The sequence below is a fragment of the Kickxella alabastrina genome (genome assembly GCF_025024165.1).
Source record: "Kickxella alabastrina strain RSA 675 chromosome Unknown BX661scaffold_18, whole genome shotgun sequence".
Classification (NCBI taxonomy): domain Eukaryota; kingdom Fungi; phylum Kickxellomycota; class Kickxellomycetes; order Kickxellales; family Kickxellaceae; genus Kickxella; species Kickxella alabastrina.
The window spans coordinates 417,170-440,066 of record NW_026251489.1 but is presented as its reverse complement, the minus strand read 5'-3'; the positions used below and the strand labels follow the sequence as shown (position 1 = coordinate 440,066).

General features: G+C 50.6%; 10 protein-coding genes across 10 annotated transcripts; 3 read left to right on the top strand and 7 right to left on the bottom strand.

The window, feature by feature from the left end:
- The first annotated feature begins 49 nt into the window (after positions 1-49).
- On the top strand, positions 50-1,498 carry BX661DRAFT_185602 (uncharacterized protein). The gene has a single exon (XM_051536828.1). The coding sequence runs from the start codon at positions 253-255 to the stop codon at positions 1,390-1,392; it is 1,140 nt and encodes a 379-aa protein (XP_051390267.1). The 5' UTR covers positions 50-252; the 3' UTR covers positions 1,393-1,498.
- On the bottom strand, positions 1,499-2,044 carry BX661DRAFT_185600 (uncharacterized protein). The gene has a single exon (XM_051536827.1). It carries the CDS (start codon positions 1,847-1,849, stop codon positions 1,580-1,582), a length of 270 nt encoding a protein of 89 aa, XP_051390266.1. The 5' UTR covers positions 1,850-2,044; the 3' UTR covers positions 1,499-1,579.
- A 33-nt stretch (positions 2,045-2,077) lies between these two features.
- On the bottom strand, positions 2,078-5,280 carry BX661DRAFT_185598 (uncharacterized protein). Its single transcript, XM_051536826.1, has one exon. The coding sequence runs from the start codon at positions 4,861-4,863 to the stop codon at positions 2,218-2,220; it is 2,646 nt and encodes an 881-aa protein (XP_051390265.1). The 5' UTR covers positions 4,864-5,280; the 3' UTR covers positions 2,078-2,217.
- A 469-nt stretch (positions 5,281-5,749) lies between these two features.
- BX661DRAFT_185597 (mitochondrial carrier domain-containing protein) lies at positions 5,750-6,939 on the top strand (the record flags this gene model as incomplete). The annotated part of the gene is made up of 1 exon (XM_051536825.1): positions 5,750-6,939. The coding sequence occupies one exon, from the start codon at positions 5,753-5,755 to the stop codon at positions 6,791-6,793; it is 1,041 nt and encodes a 346-aa protein (XP_051390264.1). The 3' UTR covers positions 6,794-6,939.
- Positions 6,940-7,363: 424 nt separating this feature from the next.
- On the top strand, positions 7,364-8,211 carry BX661DRAFT_172402 (HSP20-like chaperone; the record flags this gene model as incomplete). The annotated part of the gene is made up of 3 exons (XM_051533777.1): positions 7,364-7,383; positions 7,540-8,090; positions 8,156-8,211. 3 exons carry the CDS (start codon positions 7,364-7,366, stop codon positions 8,209-8,211), a joined length of 627 nt encoding a protein of 208 aa, XP_051390263.1.
- Positions 8,212-8,308: 97 nt separating this feature from the next.
- Positions 8,309-9,147, bottom strand: BX661DRAFT_44961 (50S ribosomal protein L30e-like protein). The gene has a single exon (XM_051539178.1). The coding sequence runs from the start codon at positions 8,951-8,953 to the stop codon at positions 8,435-8,437; it is 519 nt and encodes a 172-aa protein (XP_051390262.1). The 5' UTR covers positions 8,954-9,147; the 3' UTR covers positions 8,309-8,434.
- Positions 9,148-9,342: 195 nt separating this feature from the next.
- BX661DRAFT_144835 (CTLH/CRA C-terminal to lish motif domain-containing protein) lies at positions 9,343-10,663 on the bottom strand (the record flags this gene model as incomplete). Its single annotated transcript, XM_051533072.1, has 2 exons — positions 9,343-10,482; positions 10,610-10,663. The coding sequence occupies 2 exons, from the start codon at positions 10,661-10,663 to the stop codon at positions 9,343-9,345; spliced, it is 1,194 nt and encodes a 397-aa protein (XP_051390261.1).
- Positions 10,664-15,982: 5,319 nt separating this feature from the next.
- Positions 15,983-16,892, bottom strand: BX661DRAFT_185591 (uncharacterized protein; the record flags this gene model as incomplete). The annotated part of the gene is made up of 1 exon (XM_051536824.1): positions 15,983-16,892. A coding segment is annotated over exon 1 (638 nt), but the record flags the coding sequence as incomplete, so codon positions are not given.
- A 1,742-nt stretch (positions 16,893-18,634) lies between these two features.
- Positions 18,635-20,474, bottom strand: BX661DRAFT_185589 (Anp1-domain-containing protein). Its single transcript, XM_051536823.1, has 2 exons — positions 20,104-20,474; positions 18,635-19,957 (listed from the first exon to the last, which is right to left on the bottom strand). Exons 1-2 carry the CDS (start codon positions 20,169-20,171, stop codon positions 18,655-18,657), a joined length of 1,371 nt encoding a protein of 456 aa, XP_051390259.1. The 5' UTR covers positions 20,172-20,474; the 3' UTR covers positions 18,635-18,654.
- A 1-nt stretch (position 20,475) lies between these two features.
- Positions 20,476-22,706, bottom strand: BX661DRAFT_185587 (GTP binding protein). The gene has a single exon (XM_051536822.1). It carries the CDS (start codon positions 22,565-22,567, stop codon positions 20,615-20,617), a length of 1,953 nt encoding a protein of 650 aa, XP_051390258.1. The 5' UTR covers positions 22,568-22,706; the 3' UTR covers positions 20,476-20,614.
- Between the last annotated feature and the right edge of the window lie 191 nt (positions 22,707-22,897).

The following is a 22,897-nucleotide window of genomic DNA, read 5'->3' as shown; positions in this document are numbered from 1 at the left end:
AAAAATTTCGAGAAAAAAATTTCTAACTGAAACAAGAACGTACCGTAGTAGGAAAATTTTTGTGCTTTATCCTGTCGATTGTAGCACTTTCTTTTTTTTTTTGCTTTTTATGTAGTGCGGTGTCGTCATCTTTTTTATTTGATTTTTCGATACTTTATTTATTTTGCATAATAATTTATCAAGTTGTTTCTTTAGGCAGTATACTCGCGCACACGAACACACGCTTATAACAAATAACGTGCAGCACACATAATGTCGGAATTGCCGTCGACGTCAATGTCAATGTCAGCATCAGCAATGGCGACAAGCCCAACAACAGACTCCATGCCGACATCAGCAGTATTGCAGGGGTACTCAGGACAACTGAGCACATCAACCATTGACCCACACCTGATATCCCCATTTCCAGAGCTTCCAACCGAACAAGACCACAGCCTAATGAGCGCCACATCAGCCGTCACGTCCGCCCTAACAGCAGCGACGGCAGCGGCAATATCCAGTGCACTGGCCAGTGCGCAATTAGGCAACCAAACCATGAATGCAAGCGTACTTGCGGGAGACCAGCATCATGGCGTGTTGGATTCACTACAGCGCAAGGCACACGAGCAGGTTATGGAGATCATGACATCGTACCAGCAAACGCATGCGCATCGGCGGCGCAGCAGTGTCGAGGCTGCGGCAGCCGCCAGCTCCGTGCTGGCTTCCATTGCCAGCAGCACGAAGCCGTACCCAGGCGATTCAGGCAGTCCGCAGCACAGCGCCGCGGCGGCCGCATTGTTGGCCGCCTCTGGAATGCATGGTGTCGTTCTGCCGACCATCCCCTCCGAGTCTGTGTCGCTTAGAGGGACGCCGGGTCCGATGGAGGTCTTTGATTCGCAGCTGAGCTCCATGCAGAACCTCCAGGTTCGGCCACCGCCGCTCAATATCCCGACAAGAGATGACGACGATGACGACGATTCGCTGTCGGACGGCTCTGGTCGTGGCACAAGCAATGGCATGCCTATGACCCCTGATGCACCGGGATCGGGGCGGCCAGGATCCCTGCGGCACCTGACGCCCGACGAGCGGCGCGCACGGCGGCTGCAGCGAAACCGGCTGGCCGCCAAGGAGTGCCGGCAGAAGAAGAAGGCGTATATCAATAACCTCGAAGCCCAAGTCAGTGATCTTCAGGCGGAGAACACGCAATTGCGCAAGGAGCTCGAGGAGGCTAATGCGAAACTCACTCTGGGTGCTATGCACGCTGCGAGCAGCGTGACGACGCCCACACTGGACACCAAGAACATTGACGGTCTGACATCCGAGGACTCACTGGCAGTGGCATCCAAACGGCCCCGCATCGACGCCACCGATGCAGCAATGAACATTAGCAGCAGTGGCGGCGGCAGCAGCTAGACCATATCCTTTGGGTTCTCTCTTTCCATCACTCCTCTCGCTCTCCTTCTCGCTCTCCCTCTCGCTCACCATTTCTTGAGCAGAGCAAAACAAAAGGAATGTTACATTTTTTGTGTTGTCTATTTTTTATTTATATTTTTATACCAAGTTTTCTGTGAATATGTCAAAAAATAAAAAAGTTTGCGCTTTATTCTCCCCGACTTGTCCGAACGGGCTCCATCCTTCCACCAACAAACTGCTTCTCCTTCAATCCCGGCGGCGGCAGTGGTGATGTAGCTGTATTTACAGCCACATCCGGGTCTTCGTTGTCAAGTCGGCTCTCGCGGCTGACTGCCGGGCACCCAAGGATGCTTGTGCCTGTCACTGTACCGATCGCTGAAACCACGCCTGCAAAGAATAGCATGTTTGTGAGTCTGTGTCTCTGCGCACCCGTCAATGTGCGAAACCGCATTACCATTTTGTGTGTAAGAGTGTGTGTATGTGTGTTGTGATTCGATTGTCTGTGGCGAACAAATAAAAAAACGTGTGCGTGCAAAAGCGAGACGAGTATATGTACAGGGGCTAAATGAGAAAAAAGAAAAAGTTCATGTGAAATGAATCCCAGCGCAAAATTAAAGAAAAGAATAATTTTAAGCAAACGAAATTGGCAAAATCAAATCTTGAAAACATTTTATATTTTTGTATACTTAAATTTTTCAAAGAATGTCAAAATTGACTTTACAGGGTATTATCTTGATCGAGCCGAGCTCTGTTATTTTTATCTAAAGATGTACGATGATTAATCGAACCGAGCCACAAACGATAAACCCGAAAAAAGTAGTAAACTCAGCACATCGGACTACGCGACACAACAGCAACGCGAGCCTCATGGCACCCTCGCAACGCGTTCTCGACAAGCTTGCGCGTAGCCCTGCGGCCTTCAACGCTATCACCGAACCCCGATTTCAATGACTGCAGATCCTCATCCTCATCAACGTCATCTACGCTACTACAGACGTCATCCTCAACCTCAATCACCGGCGAAACTGGCATTTTAGATGACCCGTTGCTGCATATGCGGGATCTTGGCGGCGGCGGCGGCGCAAGCCTGATGCTGTTGCGTTTATACTTGGACACGCTCTTTTTTACAGACAGCTGCCGCCTCATCCCGGTCTGCTCCGCTGGCCGTTGCTTTTCGCTCACCATGGCAGCAGAAGAGGCAGAAATGCCAGTGCGCGGTGGCGGCGTCGGAGCTCTCGAGGGCGTGGATGGTTTTGGCGATGGAGCAACTTGCGTGAAGTTACGCGGTGGCGGTGGCGGTGGCGGCGGCCTTCTTTGATGGACACGAGCATGGTGGTTGACAGCCGAGGGTTCGGGCGGCGCTGGGTGCAGGTTCTTAGGGGCATATACTGGGGGAGGCGGTGGCGGCGGTGCGCGTCGCCGGCTATGCGCCGGGGGGATAGTCGCATTAGATCTTGACTGGCTTGAAACGGTTCTGGATCTCTGCGGCGGTGGCGGGGCCGGGCGCCGGGACGCTTTGGGAGCAGCTCCGGGCGCCGGTGGGTCATCGACCGGCCGCTGAAAGAACGTATCCTCGCTCATCGACGACGACAAGGACGAGACCGGCGATGCCACACGACTGCTGCGCCTCACATCCAAGGGCGCAATAACATCTGATGTCATCGAGTTGTGCCTAGTGACTGATGAACTGGTACTCCCTCGCCGCAAGCCCACCGCCAAACCAGCCGGCTCTTGTGAGCACACGAGGGACTGCCTGAGCATATTGACCATGCACAGCTCAATGTCGGATAGCCTATGGCGGGCAGCCAAATAAACGGGATTGCGCAGCAGTGCGTTGACGACGAGTATGTACGCCTGTCGCAGCCTCTGCACGCCCTCCGAGAGATTGCTCAGGTCGCGAAGGATGATGTCGACCAGCACATGCATGTCGTTCGTGTACAGAATGCCTGCCGTGCTGGGATCGACTAGGATGCAGTTGAGCATGTGCAGGATCAGCACCTGCGTTGCCGGGTCTGTTTCGCGGTTCAGCAGAAACACAAGGTTCTCGGTGAACGTCTTGCAACAGTCTATGCGGTTCGCCAAGATGGCCACCACCGGAGTGGATGCCAGGAACAGACGCATTGCAGATTGTCTTGGACTGCTGCTACTACTCTTGCACCTACTCCTAAGTACGCCCACTGTGCTGGGCTTGCCGTTCATCTCGCTGGCCTGTAATCCGCCGCTGTAGAACTCGTGCGACTTGTCCTTGATCTGTGCCCGAAAGTCCATCGATCGGCTGCGTGAAAGCAAGTGCGAATCCAGTGGCAGCGTGCGCAGTGCCGGGTTGCGAAGGGGAGCAGCGGTGAGCAAGGCCAATGCGTGGGCGGTTTCCGCCACACCGGCGTATTCGCCATCGTCGCCAAACTCCCGCTCATGCTCGTGTCCCAGTGACGGCGATGTCAGGATTTCTGACATCGGGCGAATATGCAGTTGCTGGCGAGGTGGCCGTTCCTCGGGCACCGCCAAAATGCTAGCGTCCAGAGGTGCCATCGGCTGGTCCAGTGCCCTGGCAGAGGCTAGTTTATCCACCAGCACGCGGTGCTGCAGTGCCGCGCCCTGCGAATCCCTGCATCCGTTGGACATGCCGACTGGCGATGACGGTATGGATGCATATCCGCTTTGGCGCAGAAACTGCTCATTCAGAGCCAGCACTAACTTTGTGCCTGTGTTGTTGTACACGTCACTCTCGGCGTACCGCATGCGCTCGATATACTCGAGCAGAAACTGCAGCGACTCATTAGTGACGCAGGCAAAGTCCGTCTGCGATAGCGTCACTGCCTGGGCAATCTCAAACATCAGCGACATGCCGAGGACCTGCAAATTCGGATGCTCCGAGCACCCCACAGCCAGCCGTTGCAAGAGCGGGAACAGGCCGCTGTCCTTGCATAGCAGGTGTGTGTCCGGCTGGAACTCTGTGATTAAATGCAAGAACGCCAAGAGAAGCCACAGTGTGTCCTTGTACGAGTCCTCAGGCCCGATATTCAGCTCCGCGTACGCCCGCTTGACCAGGTGCCTCTGGACCAGCCGCGTGTTGTTCTCGTACAGTGGCGAGGCAAAGAACATGCAGCATAGCTGGATGAATTCCGGATTCTGAAACGGCTCGTCACAGTCGAACAGCAGCACCAGGGCGCTAATGAACCAGTCCACGGCCAATGCCACGTTCTCCGCCATTATGGACACGTCCATGGCTTGCTGTGTAAATGTGGAGTCATGAAGGACGCATTTTAGTTCAATTTCGGCGTCTTTTAACGAGTCAAACTTTGGCTGCTGCTGGAGGAATTGTCGCCCGTATGCTGCACGGTACGATGCGTAGTCGACGCTGCCCTCAAGGAGAACCGAAAACCGGGAGGACCTCCCACGCCGCACGGAGGCGGGAAACTGGTCTGTGTGAGAGGTAGCTGATAATGCAGTTGTCGCTGGAATTTCCGTCATTGGCCGCGAGTTGTAGCTGTTGCAAATGTTTATATAAAAAAGGCAATTAGGTTATTGTGATAATGTACAGTTGTAACAATGTGTGGTACAGACAAGTTAAAGTGGCAGTTTAAAAGTACAAAAAATATTAAGTGGAATAAAATGAAAGCGAAAGTGGAAAATTAGCTTGTGGTTGGAAATATAAAAAGCGGCTGCCTTTCGCCACCGCCTTTTTGGCCTTTGGGTTTATTTTTATTGCAAGGCGATTTTATAAAGGCAACGCAAGGGGGGCTGTGGTGTTGACAAAAGAGGGGAACAAGGTCTATCTGAAAGTACAAAAATAAAATGAAAATTTCAAAAGAAAGCCAAACCGAAAATGAAAATGAAAAGGCGAATATTCCAAATGATTAAATCGGCCGGGGACAAAACAAAAGTAAGAAATATCGTCAAAACAATGACCTATTTTTTAATCTTGGATTTTTAAAAGCGGGGATGATGAGAAAGTCATTTTTTTTAAAATTTTGGTATAGGATTTAGGTGGGTTTCCCCCCTATGAACGAGCACGTCTGGGCGCAAGTGGAACGCTGGACATACCAAAAATGCACATCAGAAGAAGAAAAAATGAAAGCGAGACATGTCCAGATTGCGCTTTTCAAAACAGAATGAACTGATTCTGAGAACTGAAGCGCAGCCAGAAAAAGCTCAAAAGCAAGCCAAACGCAATTTTCGGAATTAAAATTTGATTTTGTTGTTCTTTGTTGAGCAAGCAGTGGCTGTGAGCACCACTGTGCCAAAATAAATTTTATTTGGACTGCTTTAAACCAGGAACAATGAAGCGGCAGCTTACTGTTTATCAGATTGTGCTGTTGGTTTGTGGCTCATGTTTTCTTATTTTTCCCATTCCATCCTCATGGATCGCAGCCCTGTATTCCAGGACGACTTTATCTCTCTCTCCCCCCTCTCTCTTTTTTCTCAACATTTTGTTTCACTCTTTTCAACATTTTTATTTTATTTTTCTCACTTTCTCTTTACGACTCTTGGGTCCTCCTTCGCACTCTTCCCTCTCTTACCCAAGCACAACCAACATACACTAAAGAAAAGCATGCCCAGGGAAACCGGCACCCCCAACACATCGCAGTGCCTGGCAGCCGGCGGATTTGCCGGTATGGCCGTGGACACAGCACTCTTCCCGCTGGACACGATCAAGACGCGGCTCCAGGCCAAGGCCGGCTTCATAGCCAGCGGTGGATTCCGCGGCATCTACTCGGGTCTGTCCTCGGCAATAATTGGGTCGTCGCCCGGAGCAGCAATGTTCTTCCTCACATACGAGCAGACCAAGGCGGCGCTGGAGCGGCGACACGCGACCAAAGAGTACCAGCCGTTTATCCACATGGCAGCGGCCTCAGCGGGCGAGATCGCCGCCTGCCTCGTACGCGTGCCGACCGAGGTGATCAAGCAGCGGCTGCAGGCCAAGCACCACAGCTCCCTGGCGGGCGCCATCCGCGGCACCTACGGTGCCGAGGGGCTTTCAGGGTTCTACCGCGGGTACTTGACGCAGGTTGTGCGTGAAATCCCCTTTACGTGCATCCAGTTCCCTATCTACGAGTACATGAAGCAGTGGTATGCTGCGCGCCAGGGCCGGCCGATCAAATCGTGGGAGGCTGCGGTCTGTGGGTCATTTGCCGGTGGAACTGCCGCCGCACTGACAACGCCGCTGGATGTGGTCAAGACGCGCGTGATGCTGTCGACGAAGGGTGTGGGTGGTCATCTGGAGTACTCGGGCATTGTGTCGACGCTGCGCCGTATTGCTCGCGAAGAGGGCGTGCGGGCGTTGTTCAGCGGCATTGTGCCACGCACAATATGGATCAGCATCGGCGGCTTTATATTCCTTGGCTCGTACGAAAAGGTCAAGGCCATGTTGCTCGATGCCGGCGTGTTTGCTAACAAATGAGGGGAAGACAGGCGGGTTTTTTTCCAAATCCATGACGGCGGTTTCTTAACGATTTCTTAATGCTTTTTTCACTGTGTTCCTGTGTGGGCAGATTCTGCTTGTTTAATTTAAATACTATTAGGTTGAATGCACTACCTATCCTAATTAATTGCGCCCAGCACTTCAAAGTTACCGTAATTGTGGCGGCGGAAGCTAAGCCCTCCTTCTCAATAAAGTACGCTCCTTTGCCATTAATCCATATTTTAATCACCAGTGATTTTATATTGCATGATTCTTATAAGCACCCCTCCCCTCCCCTAAACCGTTTCTGCTTCTAGAAATTTAAAATAGACTGGCTGCTCAGAATAACACAGAAGAGGGTAGAAGATGTGCTCAGCTTGATGAGAGAGAAAAATTCACGTAATAGTCCTCTTCTGGACCTTTTTTTATCGACCACGCTGCAATTTTTCAGTTTTTGACTGACTGTCTTTTACTTTTGTTTTTCTGTTTCTTCGCTTGCTTTATTTTGACAATTTTTTTGAATTCTCAACCTATTTTAAATTACTTCAACTTTAAACCAACACACATAAAATGGCCACTTTTACCAACGTGTAAGTATAATACCCCACTTGATTATTTATTTGTGTTTTTGTGTTTTTATTGTGCACATCAACCCGATAATTGTATAGGTCATATCAACAGCTGTACTAACTTTTTTTATTTATTACCATTTGCGTAAAAATAAAAATGATTTATTTATCCTGTAGACGTCACCCGACTGTCCTGTGGGCACAGCGCGAGGCAATCGTCTACCTCACAATCGATCTGCACGACGCCCAGGACGCAAAGATCGACCTGAAAGAGACAAGCATTGACTTTAAGAACACAACGGCGGACGGCAGCGAGTATGCCTTCCACCTGGACTTTTACAAGTCGATTAAGCCCGAGGAGTCGAAGAAGTCGCTGACGGGCCGCAAGACCTTTTTGGTTTTGGAGAAGGCTGAGGGCGAGTGGTGGCCGCGTTTGACGAAGGAGGCAACTAAGCTGAACTTCCTCAAGACTGACTTTGATCACTGGAAGGATGAGGACGATGAGGAGGAGGCTGATGAGCCGGCATTCCCTGGCATGGACGGTGGTCCTGGTGGTCCTGGTGGTATGGGCGGCATGGGCGGCATGGGCGGCATGGGCGGCATGGGCGGCATGGGCGGCATGGGAGGCATGGGAGGCATGGATCTCCAAAGCATGATGGCCGGTATGGGCGGCGCAGGCGGCATGGATCTCCAAAGCATGATGGCCGGTATGGGTGGTGGTGCCCCTGGTAACTACGACGACGACGCAGAGTTTGGTTCTGACGGCGAGGACGAGGACAAGGCTGAGGACAAGGCGAGGACAAGGCCGAGGATAAGGCCGAGGACAAGGCCGAGGATAAGGCCGAGTAGGCTCAGAGCCCCAACTGGATGCCAACAAAAACACACCCATCTATTATATATATTTTGTTTCTTCAATATATTTGCAAACGTTTTCTTTCTTATGCTTAAAAGAATCACATGAAGGTCTCGCAAAGCCTTGGTCTATATTTTAAGATACTGTCAAATTTTTGAAAGGGAAAGTTTATAGAGTAAAAAAAATAATAGGTTCAAGTGCAAAAAAAAGCTTTTTTTCTTAAGCAGTGATGATTCCAGCAGCAGCAGTGGCAATCAGCTTTTCGTCAAGCTCCTTGGCAGCCTTAAAGCACTCCTCGTAGGTCTCCTTGTAGTCCTCATGGGCCACGCCCTTTCCGCCCTTACCGCCGGGAATGATCATCAGGCAGCAAGTCGGCCGCTTCGTCGAGCACGAGCCGCCGAGCTCCTCCTTCGAGTTCACAAACACATACGGCACTTGGTTATCCTCGCACAGCACGGGGATATGGGAGAGCACGTCAACAGGAGAGATGTTCGCCGCGAGAATGACCAGACCCTTGTCGCCCTTCCGCAGACCCTTGACGACCTCCTTCACGCCGCGCTTGACGTGACGGTGCTTCGTCGCCTTCTTCACAGTCTTCAGCGCCTTCTTGGAGAGCTTCTTGTCCGCCAGGGGGTGTGCAATGGGTGCCAGGAGAGTGGCATCAATCTGGGTGTTGTCGCCCTCGGTGTCCTCCATCGTAATGCTCGATGCGCGCTCTCTCTTGCTGCTCTTACCCATGTTTGATATATGTATAAGCTTGTTGTTTTTTAAAAGTGTTGTTATAATGTGACAAAAAAGAATTGAACCAAAAAAGAGAGCAATTAAACTGGAATCGATTCGAGGAATATAAAAAAGTTACAAGGAAACACAGAGCAAAAAAATTTTAAGAGAGGGAAAATTGTTGTTTGGGTCGCGATCGCTTCAGCAAGAAGGCCCTTTTGCCGAGCTTGGATCACAGCGGGGGAACCACACGCTTGAGAAGAAAAAAAAAGAGAAAAGGAAAAAAGAAAAAAAAACTGAAAATTGCCAGCCCATTTTTTCTCTCCCGTATCAAGCGAGATCAAATTAGCTGATGTAAATAAGATCAGTTGATTCAGTCACGTGGTAAGCATTCTTCATCCATTTTCTCAGCTGATGAACAGCTTTGTGGCTTCGGCTAGTTTAAAGGTCTGGCTGCTGCGCGGGCACTTGACCTTGCCATCGAGCTTCACGGCCATGTCGCTGAGCGATGCCTGCGAGTACACGTATCCGTTCGGCAGGCGCATCGGCGGGTTATCTTCATTCATTTTCTCGCCTGTGATCCGGCACACCAGATTGGAGTTGACGTGGTGGCTCAGCGGCAGCTCCTGCGCCAGCTTGCCAAGCGTCTCGGTCTGACACACTGGGCAGTTGCGGTTATGTTCCGAGGGATCCTCCGAGAGACAAGCCGGCGTCTTGAGGGCCGACAGCCCGGTCTGCAGGAGCAGGTGGAGCAGGGGCTGCGCCGGCAGATTGTACAGCTGGAAAATCACAAGCCGAAAGTCATTGGCCAGCCCGCCCCACCGCGCCTCGTCAAACATGCTCTTGTACGGCGGGCACTGTGTGGCCGGCGGAAACGCCAAGAGCGTCATTGCGCGCTGGATCCTTGGCATCTGCGTATCTGACCACGGTGTCAAGTGCTTCTTTGCGTAGCCTATAGCACCTGGCGTGTTGCGTGCCCTGATCATCTCAATAAACTCCTGCACCCGCAGCTCAAACTCCAGCGAGTTCTGAATCTTGCGCAGAGCGCTCCTGTTTTCTGCACACCACTGCAGGGCGGCTCGGCAGCTGTGCTGTTCCTTCAGCTCGCCCTCGATTTCCATAACCAGGGCGAACAGCGAAGACTCGGCAAAATGCCCCAAGCCCCCCTTATCCACCAGCCTCTGCGCCGTTTTGACATTGCCGTTGCGCAGCATATAGTCTATGAGTACGCGGTCCAGGCGTGTGCGGCACCATTGCTGGAACTCGGGCTGCGCGGTGGACTCGAACCCCCTGAGCTTATGCAGATCCGCGGCTCTCTGCTTTGATCGCTGGATTAGGTGCGCTTCCTCGAGCTTGGACTCCTCAAGCGTTTGCCTGAGGGTCTGCAGCCGAGAGATCAGCCCGTCTAGCGTCTGCTGCAGCTCGCCAGGCGTCAGCCGGTGCTGGTTTTTCAAAACGTTCGACAGCTCGCTGCTGACTGCCGCTGTTTCACGCTCGGCCTGCTTCTGTGTCTGTCGTACAGCCCGTTTCAGCTGCTCCAGGGGCACCTATAAGCTGTAATTTGTGTCTAGTCATTTAGAATTCAACGCCACCTTGATCCAAAGGGAGGGAAAATGGACACATGCTTGCTGCCACTGTTGCTTCCATTTTATTCTGTCCTCTAAAATAGTTTACCTTCATAAAGGGCTCCTCGATGGCCAGCATATGGTCGACGTTTAGCTTGTCCATTGCGATTCAAGCAAAAAGTGGGAAATGTAGAGTAATAAAGGAAGGTTTATTTATTTTTGTTGAAATGTAACAGGTCAAAAGCAAGAGAGAATGTGGGTGTGAGAAAAATATTTTTTTTATTGCGCAACTGTTTTTATTGCAGCGTCATCGACAACCAAGCAGGAAAAGCAGTTTTTAAGCATGCAATGAATTCTCTCACAACATTCTTGGGAAATCGTTCAGGTGCGGGGAGCAGCTCTCCACATGACTTGAATGAAAATGGTTGGATTCATCACGTGGATAATGAGTATATTTTGGGCACGGCGCAAAGCCCAAATATGTCGTCTCGGCTAGACAATGAGTTTGTCTAAGCAATGTCTGTGCCAAGGCATCATTTGGTTTGATTTTAACAAACTGTGCACAGATTCTATCATGACCGATCTGTTTCAACGGTGTTTTTTCTGTTCAGACTTCCTAGGTCAGTATCTTTTTTTGCGCCAATAATGATGATCATAATATTTCACCACCTTCCATCGTCATGCAAGGCGATGGGTGGGGAGTACATGTGAGCCATTCAGCAGCCCGCCTCTCACTGCTTGAGAAAACGATGCATCCAAGGGGGCAACCTTTAGCATTGGCATTCTCGTCCTTTTTTCTTCCCTTTTTGGTTTCATTCAAAAAACGCAGCGCTAAGAAAGTTCAAGAGCTCAAAGGCACACCCGACAACTGTGATACACCTTCCGCTTTTTTGTTTTTAATTGCCTTTACCACTTTTTGTTTTTCCTTTTCAAATTATCTATTTGGTATTTTTCAATTTGAGTACATTTCTTTTATTTTGGTCAACACTACGTCTACTACTTTTAAACCCCCAAAAAATAAACCACAGCTTGTAAACCCGACAACACACACACAAATACACTCATGGCACAACCAAGTGCGACTAACGCCGTTGAATGGCAAGTACGGGTCAAAGCGCTCATGGAGGGTGTGGAGAAGGAGTTCAACATCAACACGCAGCCCGACGAAACAGTAGGGGCCTTCCGCATCAAACTGACAGCTAAGAGCCAAGTTGAGCCGCAAAAGCAGCGCCTGATATTCCGCGGCCGAGTACTCAACAGTGACACCATAAAGCTCGTAGATGCAGGAGTCAGCAACGGAAGCGCCCTGCACATGGTCACTCGGCCAGCTGACTCTGCAGGGACGCAGAATGATCGGCCGCCGCTGCAACAGCAACAGGGAGTGCGCCCTAGGATAGAACCCGGCGTGTCGCCGTTGGCTACAACTATTTTGGAGCGCGCTATCCAGAATATGATTAATTCCAGAGCTGGCGCTGGAACCGGTGGGATTTCACTTACGTTTGAGTTTGGCGACGGTGGGTTTACTCCCGTGGGCGAGCCTCAGCACATTCCGGTACCGCAACCGCGCCAAACACGGCCGCAACCCGGGCCCCCTCAGCAACAATCCCGGCCGCAACCCTGGCAGCAACTCTGGCAACAACCTCTGGAGCAACAGTCCCAGGGTGCCACTGCCGAGTCCCGTGTTCAGACGCGTCAGCAGCGGCGCACACAAATGCGCGAGGATTTTGCCACCCGCGTGCGCCAGCTGCGTGCAGCTCAGGGGCAGCAGGGCCAAAGCTCCCGATCGACTATCACCGGGCTGTTCCGCGACTTTGGCCGCGATGACGGTGGCCAATGGGTCGCCGAAGTCTCCCCAGCAGGCTTTATCCCCATCGAGCGCGAAGCCAGCGCAGGCATTATTTTGACTGACGACGAGCTGGGTCGCAGCCCTGTCGTATTTTTCGACGGAATGTCGCCCGCCTCGGCTCCCCCCGAGGCAGCGTACCTGGCGATCCCTGGGCTGAGTCGCATTGAGGAGTCTGCGCGCCCGATGAACGCAGCCGGGCCTCGGCTGGACCAGCAGCCTTCGAGGGCTCAGGCAAACGAGCTGGTGTACAATCTGCTCGAACGCGTGCTGCCCGATATACGCCGCCTGCCTGGCCGCAGTGACTTTGAGTTTGGCGCTGAAAGGTCAACCGCCCCAGAGTATATTGGGCAGTCAACGGCCGACCCTGTTGGCGCAACCGGCGCGGCGATGGCTGGCCTAGGCGATGCATTTATGGAGGTTGGCCGATCGCTACGCGCTGTCGGAGGCCAGTGGCAGGACATCGACAATGTCCCTCCCGAGGGGGCCTACACCCCTGCGCACATGACGGCCATCCACCAGGCGATCAGCAACCTCGTACTGGCATCCTCCGTTTCAGTTCCGTTCTTGCGCAGCACCCCCACTCAGCTGGCACAGGCCGGGACCGTGTCTTGGGACACTAACAGGGAGCTGTCCATTATACCCGAGGTGCTCCCGCAGGCGGTCAACGATGCGGCGACAGCCATGCCTGAGCGCACCAGTTATCTGTTCTCCTCGATGTTCCACCGCGAGAACAGGCGCAGAGTTCTCGATATGTTGACGCTGGACACCATACGGCAACTAGAGGAGCGGCCATTGGCGATGGAGAATCCGCCACATATTAACCTGGCGGCGCTCAATTGGAGCATGGCTGCGCTGATGGCCTCCCCTGAATGGCAGCAGATGCGCAGCCAGCAGAGCCTGCCGCAACTGCACCAGCTGCGCTCGCGGATATTTCCGCACATGAACCTGCCGACGCAAGCACAGACACAGACACAAGCGCAGGCGCAGACGCAGACGCAGCCCCAAGCACAGGCACAGCGGCCGCAGATGCAGCAACCTAATACGGCCGATTCTGCTGCAGAAGCCAACAGACACAGAGGCGCGAATCCTGCCACCGGCAACGCTACAGCCACTCGGGGCCCAGCAGACGCTCACAGCATGCGTGCACCTGAAGTCCAGCTAGGCGGCGAGCACCAATTCGAAATCAGGTTTGGCAGTATTGACATGTCCGAAGCACTCACACGCGCCGCCGACATTCACTCGCGCATCGGTAACATTGGCAACAACACAGACGTGCAAGCTACGCCCCAGAACCAAGACCGACTCGGCCACAGCAGCCATCAGGACAGCAGGGCACTGTGCGTGCGAATGCAAACTCAAACGCCAACACTTCAGGCAATGAGTCTCGAGAGGGTCATCCGGCGAATACGCCCCGCTCTGGCAGTCCCGATGGCGACTTTTTCACCTTTATCGATCGACTGGGCGCAATGGGCAGCCAGACCGCGCGCAGTGACAGGTCCAATATGTCGACGACGACCGAGTACAGCGTTAGCAATGGCCAGACTGCACCCATGCCGCGTATTTTGGCATTTGGCTCCGGAATTGGCAGCCAGTTGCTGCCCTTGCAAGCGGGCGGCAACCCATTCCCCATTGCGTCGATATTTTTGGGCACTGAGCCGGGCAGCCTAAGCCCCACGCGCAGGACCAGCATGGCGTCGAGCGTGAATGGCCAGCCTGGAGGCGACAACAACTCGAGTGCATCGGCATCGGCATCGGCATCGGCACTGGCAACAGCAACGGCAACGGCACCAGCTACAGCAGCCACTGCACCTGCAACAATCTCTGCCACTGCAAATATCAATGTTGCTGGTCACAGTGAGTGCCCATCAACATTGGCAGTGGTTCCGGAGAGTCGCAGCAATGATAAGCGCACTCACACTGCGTCGTTCTCAAACGACAATCATAGCCATAATGTCGGCAGCAGCAGCGACAACAGTGGCAGTGCTGGGAACTCTTCTGATCGCAAAAACCCCTCTGATCGCAAGCGCCACAAGGCCGGCGATTCAGGCGACGACAGTGCAAGTGAGCTTCACTAAAAGCAGCGAATATTAGGATTCATCAAGGGTGCCACACAATCTTAGGGGCAGGGGAGAGGAGATGCGCAAATGTTTTCAGTTCATCGTGGTGTGCGGGGGATGGGGAGGAGAGCAATTTTAAATAATGTGCAAGTGTACAACCTTTTTTTATAAAAAACAATTGTCTATTTAATTTTGCTTGGTACCATGCGCAACTTGGTTTCACTTGTATTTTAATTTTGCACCATGCGATGTTTCTCACCAGCACACACACAGGCAAACACATGCCGTTGCCACCTATGCTGTAGCTTTTTTCTGCTACAAGTAATGCAAAAAAAAATTTGCGCGCGACCTTATTGCCCCATGTTACCTATTCAATATTTTATCATGCCAATTGCGAGTTTATCTTGTGGATTCCATTCTTTCACCTATCTGCTTGCATTTACCCACTTCTTTCATTGATTTTTGCATTATTTTATATATTAACAATTGAAAGAAATAGAAATATCGAACAACAATGAAGGAACTATCCTAGGCGGTATCTACATTCTCTGCTGCGTATCAGCAGCAGCAGGCGTAGTGCATTCAGGCACATTTGCCAGCGTAGAAACAGCCACAATCCATGCAGCCTCAGTTTCACCAACCGCAACCGCCACCCGGCAACCTTCCATCCGTCCTTGAATTTCTTACAAAGGCGCAAGCTGGACCCCGAAGATCCGGCAAATCCCGTTGCAGCGACAGATCCCAATGAGGCCGCGATGAAGATTCGGTCGAGAGATCTAATAAACACTGATCGCCCCAATATGAGGCCCGATCTCCACCCGCATCACCAACGGGGCAAGCCCCGCCGCGACGATGACGAGCCAGGGACAATGACAGCAAAAGCAATGCCAAACAGGCTGCTAAAAAGACGCCGGTGAACAAAAAGGCCGCGGCAAAGGATGAGGACGACGACGATGATGTCGGTGACTCGGACTCCAAGAGCAAGGCCAAACCGAAGTCAATCCAAAAGGATAAAGGCAGCGATAAGGACAATAGTGACGAGAAAAATGGCGGCAAGAAGGCACGCGGCAAGGGTGACTCTGGCAAGGACAGCAAAAATAATAAAAAGACTCACACAGGTATTGATGGCAATGAGGTCGAGGATGAGGATTCTGAGGAGAGCGAGGAGCGCAAGAAGAAGAACCGCGTTAATCATATCAAAGCCAAGCAGCGTACTTGGCGCACGGGCAAGCCGGACTACAATTACAAGAAGGCTTTGGATGGCTGGAAGGACGTGGGACCGCAATATTATTACAAGGGCAAGTATGAGAACAGCGCGCAATCGGCTCGCCTTTCTGGGACTGTTTCTGGAGCTGCTCTTGTGCCGATAATTTTGGCTGCTGTGTCTGCCGCCTTGTTTTTGTTTTGAGTTTTTATTATAATATTTTATATATATATTTCACTCGAATGCTTGATTCCAACAGCAATGGATGTTGTTATCATTCCAGTCCACCATTGTAACAAGTTGTTTGACAATAAAAATATGTTTGTGTGTAGATATGTTTGTGTGTGCGTATTAAAACGTAAATATTGGTGTCATGGAAAATGTAATTTGAAAAGTTTAAATTAAAAATGCAAAATATATTTAGAATTTTGTACATGAGGATATTCACCGATGAGGAAATGCTTCAGGAATTCGCCCGAGTCAATATCCATTATGCGTACAGTAACGTCCTCGTATGGAAACCTGTATCCTGCATATGTCTTTTTGGTAAACAGCTCTGAGCCTTCGAAGGCATCCTGTGGGTCACAACTCATGGGGTATGGGGGTGTGTACATTGGTGTGTAAATGGGCGTGCTCGCCATCTGGCCCAGCAAAGGCTCCTGCTGCTGTTGAATCCCGCTGGAAACACACTGCTTTACTGCCGGCATGTTGAATGGCGACCAGTCGTCACTCATGTAATGCGAGCTCTCGCTATTGATGTCGCTATTTAATGTCTGTGACGTGGTTTCGGGAACTGGTGCTGGTGTTATTGACTCTGCAGGCAGAGAGTATGTGGGCACCGATGTTGACGACGGTGCTGTCGATGTTAAGGCTGCTAAAAACAATGAAGCTGCGTTACTAATGGGTGTCTGCTGCATATTTAAAGATGGATGTAAGCTGGCAACTCTGCTGTCGCGCTGTTGATTTTGATGGAGTGCGTATGGATGTGTGCGAGACGATGATGCTTGCTGACTGTTGCTCGAAGGGCTGGCCCGAATGTTCTGACCGGTCCTTCCCATTCTGCCAAGAATTGCTCTATGCATGAATGTATCTTTATTCAGTGCACAGTTATTGTGTGGATTAAAACAAGATATCGCCTGGTATGTGTCAGTATTAATATAATAATTTATGTTTGCAAGTGAAATGAAGTATGAAATGAACAAATATAAAGGTGGGTTTGAAAATAGCTCGCTAAGTGAAAAATATATGGAAATAATAGTCGGCTATTCAAAGACATAAAACGGCCGTTTAGTAAAAAAAGGCAAGCTCTACTAAAAAATTTTACCAGTCACCTGTTAGGCTTAATATAAAGTTCCTCATCACGATCTGTAAAATGTTGAGAGCCACAATGATGATCGATGGGGTAAGTTTTAGTGTGGGATAGTCTCTCATCGGGGCTTTCTTTAGACATTAAGCCCGATGCCAATATAGAAAACATTCGAGCCATTTCCGGTGCCCGATAAATTGCACTGGCTTCTATGATTTTCTCGCAGCCAATGCATTTTCGGAAACCACGGCAATGTGAGCAATCGAAATGACCGCCTCGGCCCATTTTGGAATCCCCAGAAATATGCATTTGCGGATGGGACGAGAGCCCGATTTTCCGTGCACATCCCCTTTTCTTGTGGAAAATATCCTCAAGCCGGGCAAGCAAAAAATCAAACCACCACGTTTTTTCCCTGGCATCTCCGTCAACCGTCAATCCATTGTAACAAATCTCTAATCTGCGTGGGGTAACCTTGAATATCGAGTCTACGCCCTTACCTTTACATTTCGTTAAAAGATAGTGCACTAACACCTTTTGCCAGAGGTATGAAATTAAGTGCAATCATTTTGCAGAGACAGCAACAGAAGCAGCCAGTTGCAAAGCCAAGGAGATAACCCCCTGCTGCGGCTACTCATCCCCGCAGGCAGCGCACGGATTGATTTATCCACATATTATGGCGGTTATTTTCGTCAGTTGCCTATCAAAGGAGCAAGTGTATCAATGTATCTGTTTTCTCCGGGCGAAGTGTGGACGGTTTTTTGTCCAGCACATCAAATTTTAGTTGCTTTGCTTATCTTGCATAATTCTTTTGTATTCGCACTTTTGTTACTGGCTAATGTCTAAAGTAATTAAAGTTTGAAAAAAAAGTCGAAATAGAAATAAAAATAAAAATATGAAACATGAATGGACTTCCGACAGTTTCGAACAAGAATACATCGATCGATGGCTCGTGAAAATGACAGATTCTGGATCTCTCCAAGCCATACCCGATATTTGTAAACAATTCGGGACAACGTTATCCCCGACTAGCCGCACGCTGCAGCTTGCACAATAGCCGATATGGATTGCCAAAGTCAAAACAATTTCCCGATTAATGTTTTTATTTGTTGTGCTGGCTAGTGAAAAATAATAATACTAAGTGTCATGCTCTATAAAAATGTGGGTCTAAATATATTTTAAGTATCAAAAATTATTTTTGGAACTGAAAAAGGGGCAGTGCTGTGTGTGCGGCGCTGTAAACATCATGGTGTTCCTTGATGTCAGCCAGCAATAACAGAAGTGTGTATAGCAGCCATGAGGACGATCTTGATTCTTGAAAAGGGAAGATAGTGGCTTGAAATGTGTGTTGGGCACCACATTAAGTTTTCGAACAAAACACCATTTTATTTTGCTTGCAGGCCGCCCCGTCTTCGCTGGGATTGATGAAAGTAAATGATTTAAACAATAAATATTTTGTAGACCACCAAAAGATGCAAATGCCCAAACAAAAGCCCAAGGCCGTAGTCAAGAGAAAGTCTGATCCAAAGACTGATGCAGTACCCAAGCACAATAAGACAATACTTTTTTTATCATTTCCCTCACATCATGGCGGTTATTACTGCCTGGCAGCTCAATTCCCAATGGTTTTACTCAGTGACTACACAATGGATGGAGGGCTTTGTCCAAAATATAATAATTCATAATTATTTTATTATTATTTCATAGATTTTGAACTTTAAAGCCTTCACACTCGGTTTTGGTTTTATCCAACCACATGGCGGATGTAGTAATACGGCAGGCCAAACACGCCATACCCATGCGCCTTGGCGAGCTTGGCAAATCCCTCGGTTTCGACCTGGTGTTGAAACAGCCAAGCGGGAAAGCCGACCCCCGAGCGATGAACGTGTGCCTTGACCAACGTGAATGTTCCGCCAACACCATCCAATGGAACAACAGTTTGATTCTTTGTAAAGTTGTCCAGATACTTGCGGTAGGTCTTAAGCGTCTTGTAGCCCTCGACCAAAAAATCGTTATCCTTAAGCGTCTTGATCATCGCCAGGCTCTTGGGCGTCTCTTGCCACGCGTTGCGGTCATACACGCTGTGCTTCCAGCGGTTGTTGTTCTTGCGGCGGACAAGGCAATTGGGCACAATAACATCCTTGTTGTATGCCATCAGGTCGCGCACAATGTTGGGCGGGTAGTAATCCAGGTCTCCGTCAATCCACAGCACCCACTGCTCGTTCATAAGCGCGCGAGTCCACAGGTAATTGCGCGCCCGGGCCATCATGATCCGCCGTTCGCGCTGCTTCTCGCGCAAGTGCCGCTGGTTCCGAGGCAGCGCGTAGAAGAAATCCTGTCGGTAAATGTCAAACCGCTTGAACCGCATCTCGATAGGCGCCTTTTCCTGGTACCACTGGCGCGACTCTATGAGCATTTGCTGCGTCCGGTCGGTCGAGTCGGAGACAAGGAATGCTATAGATATCTTGTCGCGTGGGTAGTTGATCTTGTCAACAAGTGCAAAATAGCGCGCCAAATGCTCGGCGTTGTTCTTAACCGGGGTGAGTATCAGCAGCGAGTCCTGGTCGGGCTCAAGCGTGTGCAGCGCAACGTCTCTGTTATTCGCCAAGATAATCCGCGACTCGTTGGACATCCGTACTAGGTTGCTGTTGTCCAAGACCTTGCAGTTGGAGTTTTTTGGCAGCCACGACGGCATGGCGTCGGACTTTGGGCTGTAGTTTCTGTCTATAACCTCAATGTAGTTGGTTCTGTTGTCCGTCGAGTTTGCGTTTCGTGACGAATTCAGGTCGTTGTTCTGTTGATGATAGTCGTTCCCACTGTCGTCAATGTATTCGCAATCGGCAGCAATATTACCACACTGTGCTTGACCCGATCCTGCCGCATTTGCGTGGAGCTTGTTACTGTGGATAAGCATGTCTGGCTCTATCGCGTCCGTGCCATCCTGCTGGCCGAAAAACGCGCCCTGATGGCATGTGCTTATCAGGAGCAAACAGCATAGCGCGGCAAATGTGAGGGCAAGCGCAGGGATGTACTCTCTTCGCATTAACCTACAATATGGAGTTTGTGAAATTGCAGATATTTGCACTTATAGGTGATAAATTCAGAATACGGAAAGTTCTATATTGCAAACATGTGTGCTGTATTTTCTTATTCAAGCCAGAGCTTTGGCTTCATTTGTACATATCGTATTTACCTTTTACCTGCTGTGCCGCGTTGGATTTTAACTACACACGCGTCTCTTATGCCCTTGACGCTGTTCATAGTTTAAAAATTGGCAAATTATAGAAATATGCTAGAATTTGAGTGCAAAAAATTCAATAGTACGTTGTTGTAAAGAATCATCGGTGTCAGACACTTGGCGCTGCCAAGTGGGAACTTGTTTGTTTGCTCAATCGCACTTCAGGCAGTCGATTGGAAGGTCCTTCCTGAATGTGTCTACTGTCTTTTGGTTATACTTTGCGCACTTGTCTCATCCGGTAAGCCGAAACCGGAGTACATGTAACAAAATAACCGCTGTTGGTCGGTTAGCAGTAACACCAATAATTAACAGACAAAAAAGGCAAAGGGCAAATTTAATTAGGAAAGCAATGTTTCTCGTTGCGAGCGGCAGCTGCGTTGTCTGAACAACTGACCCGCTTTATCAAGTATGTACTAAATGCTAATTCGAATCACTAAATCTAAATACACATCCACATCTACATCCATTAGTCTTGGCTCTTTGTCATAATACTCAGGAACGCCTCTTGCGGCAGCTCGACCTTGCCAATCTTCTTCATGCGCTTCTTGCCCTCCTTCTGCTTGTTCAACAGCTTCATCTTGCGGGTGATGTCTCCGCCGTAGCATTTGGCCGTGACGTTTTTGCGCAATTGCTTGACGGTCTCGCGCGCGACGACTTTGCCGTTGGCCGCAGTCTGGATGATGATGTCAAACAACTGGCGGCGGATGACCTCCTTCAGCCGCTTGGCAATGTCGCGGCCAACTGTCACCACGCTGGTCTTGTGCATTACGGCGGCCAATGCATCCACAGACTCGCCATTGAGCATAACCTCCATCTTGACCAGGTCCGACTTGTCGTAACCCGATTCCTCGTAGTCAAAACTGGCAAAGCCCTGCGATTTTGACTTTAGCTTGTCAAAAAAATCAGTCACAATCTCAGCCATTGGGATCCGGCACTTGAGTATGACCCGGGTCTCGTCGATAAACGTGTGGTTTTGGATATCGCCGCGGTGTGTTGTGCAGAGCTCGAGCATGTGTCCCAAATACTGCTCTGGGAAAATCAAAGTCGCAGCCACATAGGGCTCCAGTGTGGACTCGACAAAGTCCTGTATCGTTGCAGCATCGGGGAAATCTGCTGGCGTGCGGATAAATTTGGTCACGCCGTCTCTGTATTTGATTTGGTACGGCACAGTTGGAGCTGTGATCAGCACGCTTGCGTCGTACTCCTCCTCCAATCTTTGGCGGAACACGTCCATGTGCAGTGTTCCCAGAAAGCCCAAGCGCCATCCCTGGCCCAAGGCAGCACTCGTCTCTTTGTGAACACTCACACTAGAGTCGTTTAGCGTGAGCTTCTGGATAGATTCCTTCAAGCTGTCAAACTCGCCAGTGTCTATCGGAAAGATACCAGCAAATACCATCGACTTTGCTGGCACAAAGCCCGGCAGCGCTTCAACCGGGTGCTTTTCCCTGTAAAACGTATCGCCGACATGGGCCTCGGCAATCGACTTCATATTGCACACGATGTACCCGACCTGTCCGACCTGCAGCATGGTAGTCGGGGTTTGCTCGGGATGCATGATACCCACCTCCATAACCTCGTACTTTGTGCCCGAGTGACTCGATATAATCTTGTCTCCACGCTGTATGGATCCGTCCTTAATGGCCATCAGGCAGACGACGCCAACATATGTGTCGTACCAGGTGTCAAACAGCAGCGCCTTGAATGGGTTTCCTATGCTGCCCTGAGGTACCGGCGTCTTTTCAATGACTGCTGGCAGCACCTGCTCGATGCCCAGCCCGGTTTTCGCCGAAATGTGCAAAATATCGGCAGCATCAATCTCAAAGGCGCTCTCAATCTGCAGGACGGCCCGCTCAGGCTCAGCTGTTGGGAGGTCAACCTTGTTCAGCATGGGAATGATGCCCAGCCCTTCCCCAAAGGCCAGGTAAAAATTCGCCACAGTCTGTGCCTGCACACCTTGCGCGGCGTCCACTAGCAAGATTGTGCCCTGGCATGCAGCCAGCGAGCGCGAAACCTCGTAGCTAAAGTCGACGTGACCCGGCGTGTCAATCAGGTTGATCAAGTACTTGTCGCCGTTGTGCTCGTAAAACATGCTCGCCGACTGCGCCTTTACTGTGATCCCGCGGTCGCGCTCAACTTTGAGTTTGTCAAGCACCTGCTTGTTTTTGCCGGTCTTTGTGATAACGCCTGTCAGCTCGAGAAGCCGATCGGCTAGTGTGCTTTTGCCGTGGTCTATGTGTGCGATAATGCTAAAGTTGCGGATGCGCTCGGGTGTGTAGGTGGTTATGTCCAGCTCACCGCGCTTGTTCTCCGGAGGGCGCTCTGAGTAGAGCCGCCGACTGATGTGAATCTTCTGCATCGTGCGTGTGTGCCGAAACGTCGCGGCCACCACGGTTAGCGGCTGTGCGCGCAAGAGCATCATGGTATTTGCTGTAGCCTTGAGCCAGGGCACGCGCTGAATATAATTGAGTGAGGGTGGTAGCAAGTTGAAGTTGAAGTGAAGAAAATGGACTGGCGAATTGGAGAAAAGAAAAACGAAAGGGCTTTTGCTGTGGCATCTTCGGCCACTCGCAAACGATAAAGCCGAAAATGCGATCCCCGCCAAACAGAAAAAGACCCTTTGTTGCCTGAAAATAATATGCCACCAATGCTAATTAAGCGGATCAGCGTGGTGATCGCGTGTGCAGCGGGCAGTGCCCCATTATCCTGCGTCTGCACTCGACTTCAAGTACACGCGCGCCAAGCTGGGCCG

Excerpts from the sequence above, each read along its gene's own strand:
- BX661DRAFT_185602 (XM_051536828.1), top strand. The coding sequence starts at position 253 with ATGTCGGAATTGCCGTCGACGTCAATGTCAATGTCAGCATCAGCAATG.
- BX661DRAFT_185600 (XM_051536827.1), bottom strand. The coding sequence starts at position 1,849 with ATGGTAATGCGGTTTCGCACATTGACGGGTGCGCAGAGACACAGACTC.
- BX661DRAFT_185598 (XM_051536826.1), bottom strand. The coding sequence starts at position 4,863 with ATGACGGAAATTCCAGCGACAACTGCATTATCAGCTACCTCTCACACA.
- BX661DRAFT_44961 (XM_051539178.1), bottom strand. The coding sequence starts at position 8,953 with ATGGGTAAGAGCAGCAAGAGAGAGCGCGCATCGAGCATTACGATGGAG.
- BX661DRAFT_185589 (XM_051536823.1), bottom strand. The coding sequence starts at position 20,171 with ATGAACAGCGTCAAGGGCATAAGAGACGCGTGTGTAGTTAAAATCCAA. Across the intron at positions 19,958-20,103 it reads CGCGGCACAGCAGGTAAAAG|GTTAATGCGAAGAGAGTACA; the intron begins GTAAATACGATA and ends TCCATATTGTAG.
- BX661DRAFT_185587 (XM_051536822.1), bottom strand. The coding sequence starts at position 22,567 with ATGATGCTCTTGCGCGCACAGCCGCTAACCGTGGTGGCCGCGACGTTT.